General features: G+C 37.9%; 1 protein-coding gene across 1 annotated transcript; it reads right to left on the bottom strand.

Annotated features, from left to right (window-relative positions):
• Positions 1 to 4,424: 4,424 nt before the first annotated feature.
• Positions 4,425 to 5,357, bottom strand: LOC133072953 (olfactory receptor 2A7). The gene has a single exon (XM_061166492.1). It carries the CDS (start codon positions 5,355 to 5,357, stop codon positions 4,425 to 4,427), a length of 933 nt encoding a protein of 310 aa, XP_061022475.1.
• Positions 5,358 to 8,379: the final 3,022 nt, after the last annotated feature.

Below are 8,379 nucleotides of genomic sequence, written 5' to 3'. Positions count from 1 at the left end.
TTATATAATCACTGATCTTAGGATCCTGATGCTGGGAAAGACTGAGGGTAGGAGAAGAAGGGGTCGACAGAGGATGAGATGGTTGGATGGCATAATCAACTCAATGGACATGAGTGTGAGCAAACTCTGGGAGAGGGTGAAGGACAGGGAAGCCCGGGACATTGCAGCTCATGGGATTGCAAAGAGTCACACACGACTTAGCAACTCAACAATGACATTAACCATTATGGTTATAGCAAGGTTCGCTAGGATTTGAACATAATTTGCATTTGAAAGTAGAATAAATAAAAATCAATACATTGATAATATAAATATCTCCCAAATTATCTTAATAATTGGCTTGCAAATTAGTGGCTTTTAAAAAACAACTAGTGACTTAATTGATAAAATAAATATCCAAGTCAAGGACGAACCTATCTTCAGAAAGTCATGAAAGTCTTGGGATTGTAACTTATGGAAAATTACAATTGTAAAATATTTTTATTAACAGTATTTCTGGAGTAATTATCTATTGAAAAATAAAAAGTTCAATGTTTCTTTTGGAATACTGAAAAATGGGAAATTAAAGAGGCAGAATTTGCTTACTGAGTACAGCTCAAGAAAGAGAAACTTTAGCTAGTAGTACTGGTTTCTGATTATGAGAATTGTGACCTATTTTGCAAAATTTATCCTAATTTTGGGCTTCCCTGGTAGCTCAGATGGTAAAGAATTTGCCTGTAATGCAGGAGATGAAGGTTCAATCCCTGGGTCGGGAAGATCTCCTGGAGAAGGGAACTGATACCTACTCTAGTATTCTTGCGTGGAGAATTACATCATATATGATAATCATGCCAAAAATACATTACCAGGTGTGACAAGTTCTCAAATGCAAAGTAGGCATGCTCAAACTATGACACTATTGTGCTCATTTCACATGCTAGCAAGGTAATGCTCAAAATACTTCAAGCTGGGCTTCAACAGTACGTGAACCGAGAACTTCCAGATGTACAAGCTGGATTTAGAAATGGCAGAGGAAGCAGAGATCAAATTGCCAACATCTGTTGGATCACAGAAAAAGGAAGGGAATTCCAGGAAAACATCTACTTCTGCTTTATATTGACTACGCCAAAACCTTTGACTGTGTGGATTACAATAAACTGTGGGAAATTCTTCAAGAGATGTGAGTACCAGACTACTTGACCTGCCTCCTGAGAACCTATAGGCAGGTCAACAATCAACAGTTAGAACTGGTTATGGAAAAATGGACAGGTTCCAAATTGGGAAAGAGGTACGTTAAGGCTGTATATTGTCACCCTGCTTATTAAACTTACATACAGAGTACATCATGAGAAATGCCAGGCTGCATGAAGCACAAGTCAGAATCAAGATTGCTGGGAGAAATATCAGTAACCTCAGATATGCAGAAGGCACCACCCTAATGGCAGAACCAAAGAGAAACTAAAGAGCCTCTTGATGAAAGTGAAAGAAGAGAGTGAGAAAGCTTACTTAAAATTCAACCTTAAAAAAACTAAGATCATGGTATCTGGTCCCATCACTTCACAGCAAATAGATGGGGAAACAATGGAAACAGTGAGAGACTTTTTTTTCTTGGACTCCAAAATCACTGCAGATGGTGACTGCAGCTATGAAATTAAAAGAGCCTTTCTCCTTGGAAAAAAAGTTATGACCAATCTAGACAGTGTATTAAAAATCAGAGACATTACTTTGCTAACAAAGGTCTGTGTAGTCAAAGCTGTGGTTTTTCTAGTAGTCATATATGTATGTGAGAGTTGGTCTATAAAGAAAGCTGAGCACCAAAGAATTGATGCTTTAGGAACTGTAGTGTTGGAGAAGACTCTTGAGAGTCCCTGGGACTGAAAGGCGATCAAAGGAGTCAATCCGAAATGAAATCAGTCCTGAATATTCATTGGAAGGACTGACACTGAAACTGAAGCTCCAATACTTTGGACACCTGATTCCAAGAGCTGACTTGTTGAAAAGACCTTGATGCCGGGAAAGACTGAAGGCAGAAAAAGTGGACAAGATGTATGGATGGCATCACTGACTCGGGAGATGGTGAAGGACAGAGAAGCTTGGTGTGTTGCAGTCCACTAAATTGCAAAGAGTCAGACACGACTGAGCAACTGAACAACACTCTAATTTTAGAAAATACCCTTCAATGTTATTTAATTGCATTAGCTCTGACTCCAGGCTTTGAAGCATGTTTTGTTTTTTCATTCCTCACTCAGATTTTTTAAAGGAAAACTGAAAGATTTTGGATAATGAGCATAGGTAATTCTTTTCCTGAGAAGAAATATCTGTTGTTATAAAGGTTCAAATTGACATCCATGTTAAACATGATTATCTCATGAGTTATGTGAGGGTCAGTAAATTCTTCAGTGACCATAACCTCCCAGTGAAAAAGCCCCACACTGGATAAACACTAATGTTCTAATTATGATTTCACAGTCTAGTTCTAATTATGATCTCACAGTCTAATCATCAAAAATTCCCACAGATAGGGTTAATTAACCAGGTTAGAACACTATTTCCTGATTTAATTAAGTATAAAGTTCATTAAGGACTAAAGATTAACCCCATTAAACATTAAACAAGAACACTGACCCCCTTATTGAAATGATATTTGTTCGATAACATAAAACACTTTGATACAGTTAAGTAATTTCTCTTAATCTCCCAAATGCTTAATTGTCCAGCAGAGCTTAACTCTACTAAAGCTTGACAGAATTTACTTCTTCAATCTACTCTAGAGTTTAACTTATAATGAAAACATTTCTGCTTAAAAGCCTTTACCTATCTCCAAGCTTTACCATTTTCCAAGTAGTTGGGACTTGAATATATTCCAAAATAACATTTAAAAATACATAATCTGCTCTGGGAGTTGGTGATGTCCAGGGAAGCCTGGCGTGTTATAGTCCATGCGTTGCAAAGAGTCGGACATGACCGAGTGACTGAACTGAACAGAATCTGCAAAAGATGCAATTTATTTTATATCCCTTAAAAATAGAGTTCTTTTTTCCAGCAGTAGAAAACTCAGGTTAACAAACTTCTTAAAGTTTTGTCTGTCTGTGTATTTAGCCACAAAATATTGATACTTAAAAAATTTATTTATCATTTGGAGGAAATTTTTGTAACTGTGTAAATACCTCACTTAATTCTGTCTTTTGAGATTATAGTAATATATATGGCATTCTACATAGGGTATCAGGAAATTTCTGTTTCTGTTGCTATCATTTGAGGTTTTTTCATTGTAAGAATAACCAATGAGTAATAAATCATGTATTTTCCCTATTTTGTTTTGTTCTTAATCTCCAAAGGATCGACTAGCCTCTTGGGCATTCTATCTTTATTCATTTCCTTTTCAAGCATCATATTTATCCTGCACCTGTTCCTATGTTCCTATATTCTCTTATAGAATTTCTCCCACGTCTCTATTTTCTAAACACAACAATCAAACTTTTCTACAGCTTATACACTAGGTAGGTAATCAGCTTTGCAAATTCTTTCAGATTTCTTTGAGAAACTTGGTTTTCTCTTTAAATCCTTGAAAGAGAAAAATAGATTGATTTCATATAGTGGGTAAGTAGGAAAATGTATATAGAATAAATTTTTTAATCTCAAATTTAGAAGACTGTGAAACTGAATGAGGGCATTCCCTGAGATGTATTTTGGAATACTTGTCCAAGATGAACTAGAGGGTTGGATTTATCATTTCCAGATAATAGAGAAGAGCACTGTGTATTTAGACCTAATCCTCTTTACAGGATCACTGTGCAGAAACAAAAAAATCATTTTGCTCGAGAAGATAGAGGAAGTGTTCACAATGAATCAATCAATATCAAGATTTCTGGTTCTAATAAATGGCTAATTAAATGTTATTTAAAAAATTTCATGTGACCAAGTAAGTTTGGAAAACACTGGCTAACAACTGGAATAGAATTCCTCTGTATTTACCATAGTAATTTTTACAGTTTTTACCGTGATAGTATGAATTGTGAGCCCCCTAAAATGAATCATCTTATATGCAATAACTCTCAAACTCATTTGACCCCAGAATTTATTTTTAAAGCCCTCTTCAAGAGCTGGAGATTCGAGGAAAACATTTTGGCAGATATGCGGCTGGAACATAGCTTAATGAAGAAATTATAAAGACTATTATTCTAGACCTGTGACTTCCAAATATTTGTCTATAACATTCAACAGCATCAAAAATTGCTATTGGTAATATTTGGATAATGATAATATTTAAAGGTGCAGTTTTCTAAAATACTTCCCACATCTACTGAATCAGTGATCTAATGGTGGGTCAGGAGATTTACTTTATTTTTAATAAGCATCTCAGATAATCTTATGTGGGGTTGGGTTTGAGAGCTTTTGAAATAATATCCTCCTAGGTCATCGTCAACCCTGATGTGATCATCTTTTCATAAAACTCTCTTTATTCCCAGCACTTTCTTCATGGCATTCTTTACTTCTGAATTCTTAAGAGTATAGATGAGGGGATTGAGCATGGGATTGAAAAGGCTGTGAAACAGGAGAAGATATTTCTTCTGTTCCTTGGGGTTCCCATATCTGGGTCCAACATACATGATAATGGCTGTGCCATAAAAGAGTCCAACCACACACAGGTGAGATGAGCAGGTGGAGAAGGCTTTTCTTTGCCCTTCCCCAGACTGGAGCCTAAGGATGGCACAGAGGATGCACATATATGAGATTATAATTGAGGAGAAGGGTCCCACTAGCACAGAAATTGCTCCAGCCAATACCATTATCTCATTGACATGTGTATCTACACAAGCAAGTTTGAGAACAGCCATGATTTCACAGAAGAAATGATCGATTTTCTGGGTGATGCAGAAGGGTAAGGGTAAAAGTAACACTAGATGAACCAAAGACAGAAGGACTCCAATGGTCCAGGAAGTCACCACCAGCATGATGCAGACTCTCCAGCTCATGATGACTGAATACCGGAGGGGGTGGCAGATGGCCACATACCGATCATAGGACATCACCACCAGGAGCAGACATTCTGTGACAGCAAATGTCAGGAAGAGAAAGGTCTGTGTGATGCAGCCAGCAAAGGAGATGGGCTTGGCTGGACTCAAGAGGTTGACCAGCATCTGGGGCACCGTGTTGCAGGCATAGGCCATGTCAACGATGGCCAGGTGTGAGAGGAAGAAGTACATGGGGGTGTGCAGTCTCGAGTCCAGTGAGATGAGCCCCAGGATGACCCCGTTCCCCAGCAAGGTGAGGAGATAGAACAGGGAGAAGAGTCCAAAGAGGAGCATCTGAATCCTTGTATCAAGAGGAAATCCCAGGAGGATGAACTCAGTGACAGAGGTCGTATTGTCTCCCATATCCCTACGACAGAAGGAACTGAGTTGATGTCCAGGGTTAAAGAGACGTCTTTGAAAAGAGATTTATGTCACCTTATACGTTTCTGTGGTATAAAAGTGTATTCAGAAATACTTTCAGTGATTTTTGTGTTTTTAAATGGAATTTTAAATAATTTATTTGGTAATCCTAAAATGTTTACATGTACATAAATACATATATGCATATATTTTCTTTCTTGTTATGTTTTTAAGAGGCTAAATTTTCAAAATAAGTATGTTGCCACATGTTAATCAAATATATAGTTTTTGTTTCATTCAGTGAAATATCTCATATCACTGAAATAAATTCTATTCTTCTTGCTTATATTAAAGTTATCTCTATTTTTTTCCCAGAAACTATGATACCTAACTGATATACAAGCTAAAGTCCTTAAGCTACTATCCATTAATCCTGAGTTGGAAGGGTTTTTCTAGGACAGCACGTTCTCTAGGTAGACATACCATTTTCCAAAATACACCATTAGGAATTAACCACTTACCTCCCTGTTGAGACACACTTTCCACTTCTTCATTTTAGTGGTTACCTCCACAATTAATAGTGCAAAAAATCTCTGCTTGTTCAAGTATAAACACCCATTTTCAGACTATAATCTGTTCTTTCACATTTAACTTTTCACAATATTCAGATGAACATTTATACGAATGATTGAATAGATATATACTGTGCTGTTTATCTAAACACAAAAACAAAATCAGTAATTTCGTTAGACTAGAACTCATTATTGTTAAACACTCTAGAAATACTCTGTTTCAGACATTGACTCTACAGGTGGTTGAGAATAGCTAGAGGACTTCTGGGAGGGATGCTGAAAAGGGGTCTAAATTCCTCAAAAGATTGAACTAAATAATCTCTCTTACTCTAAGATTCCACAATTAGAATGCAAGTATAAACATAATATTGCCCCTCTTGCTTAAACTTTATTCTCATCTTTTATGCAAGATCATCTTGTCTTGGAGAGAGCAAGAATGAATAATAATTCTCAGTTTAAATGGTGATAGAACTATAAACACTTACAAATCATCCCATTTCCATTGTTACTCTTTTGTTACGATTCCAGTGATAACTGTCATATCCAGAAGGTTAAAAATAAATCACTTTATGTTTATTAAATTCCATTTACCCACCACTGTTCTAAGGGTGGAGTTATCAATGATAGAAACTTTAAGCTCATACTCATGGCTCAGACTCTTGTTTTTGCACATGAACATACAGCTATTTGTACGTTTATCCAAAAACTGGAAGAAAAGCTATGACCAACCTAGACAGCATAATAAAAAGCAGAGACATTCCTTTGCCAACAAAGGTCTGTCTAGTCAAAGCTATGTTTTTTCCAGTAGTCATGTATGGATGTGAGAGTTGGATCATAAAGAAAGCTGAACACTGAAGAATTGATGCTTTTGAACTGTGGTGTTGGAGAACACTCTTGAGAGTCTCTTGGACTGCAAGGACATCCAACCAGTCTATCCTAAGGGAAATCAGTCCCGAATATTCATTGGAAGGACTGATGCTGAAGCTGAAATTCCAATACTTTGGCTACCTGATGTGAAGAGCTGACTCATTTGAAAAGACCCTGATGCTGGGAAAGATGAAGGCGGGAGGAGAAGGGGACAAGAGAGGATGAGATGGTTGGATGGCATCACCGACTCGATGGACATGAGTTAGAGTCAATTCTGTGAGTTGGCGATGGACAGGGAAGCCTGGTATGCTGCAGTCCATGGGGTCCCAAAGAGTTGAACATGACTGAGCAACTGAACCGAACTGAATCCAAAAACTGAATATTCTTCCATAAATATTTAAATATTTGACTTCTGTCTGTATGTGATACTTCAAGCCTATTTTTTTTTTTTAAATAAAAAGGCATTGGCCTTTAAAAATGTTTAACATTTAGCAGAAAATCACACACTCTTTGCTCCTTACTTATAGATAGCTAACAGTCAAAACTAACCATTCAGATACTGATTGTATTAACACACTGATATTTCCAGCAAAACTGGAACGTGAATGAAAATACACTTTTGCATGATATTGAAGAGTGACAGTAAAGCCTAACAGGCAATGAAAATGATGTTCAAATATATTTGACCAGAAATCACAAAGGCAATTAAGAAACTTGTGTGTCTAGAGATGAGTATTGTATGGAGCCCACAATACCTTCATGCAGAAAAAGCAAACATACCTGGTGTGGCTAAATTTCCTGGTGATTCTGAAAGACTTGCTCCTCCTCTGAGGACTGTCGAGAAAGGATCTTGGTAATTCATGCTGCCCAAGAGAACAGCAGGCTTTATTCATTTATAATATCCACAGGGCTCCTTCCCAATTGTCATGAGGGCTTGTGTAGGGCACAGTAGGTCTCCTACCAGTGTGCTCCCTCTAGACACATACAGAAGCCAACCACTGCCCCCCTTCTGAGATGGAAGAGGACTTGTAGTCTCTGAGGAAACAAGAGAAATAGTGAGATCTTTAGAGGTTAAGAGCAGGTAGTACCTTCATAATGAAAAGAATACACACAGGGAGGAGCCAAGATGGCGGAGGAGTAGGACGGGGAGACCACTTTCTCTCCTACAAATTCATCAAAAGAATAGCTGAACGCAGAGCAAACTTCACAAAACAACTTCTGATCGCTAGCTGAGGTCATCAGGCACCCAGAAAAGCAACCCATTGTCTTCGAAAGGAGGTAGGACAAAATATAAAAGATAAAAAGAGAGACAAAAGAGCTAAGGACGGAGATCCGTCCTGGAAAGGGAGTCCTAATAGAGGAAGTTTCCAGACACCAGGAAACCCTCACACTGGCAGGTCTGGGGGAAGTTTTTGAATCTCGGAGGGCAACCTGACTGGGAGGGGAACAATAAATAAAACTCACAGATTACGTGCCTAAAAGCAACTCCCAGCAGAAAAGTACCCCAGACACCCGCATCCGCCACCAGCAAGTGGTGGCGGAATGGAGAGGAGCAGGCGGCATTGCTTAGGGTAGGGACTGGGTCT

This window comes from Dama dama, chromosome 18 (assembly GCF_033118175.1).
Source record: "Dama dama isolate Ldn47 chromosome 18, ASM3311817v1, whole genome shotgun sequence".
Lineage (NCBI taxonomy): Eukaryota > Metazoa > Chordata > Mammalia > Artiodactyla > Cervidae > Dama > Dama dama.
This window is presented reverse-complemented; position numbering and strand designations above follow the sequence as displayed.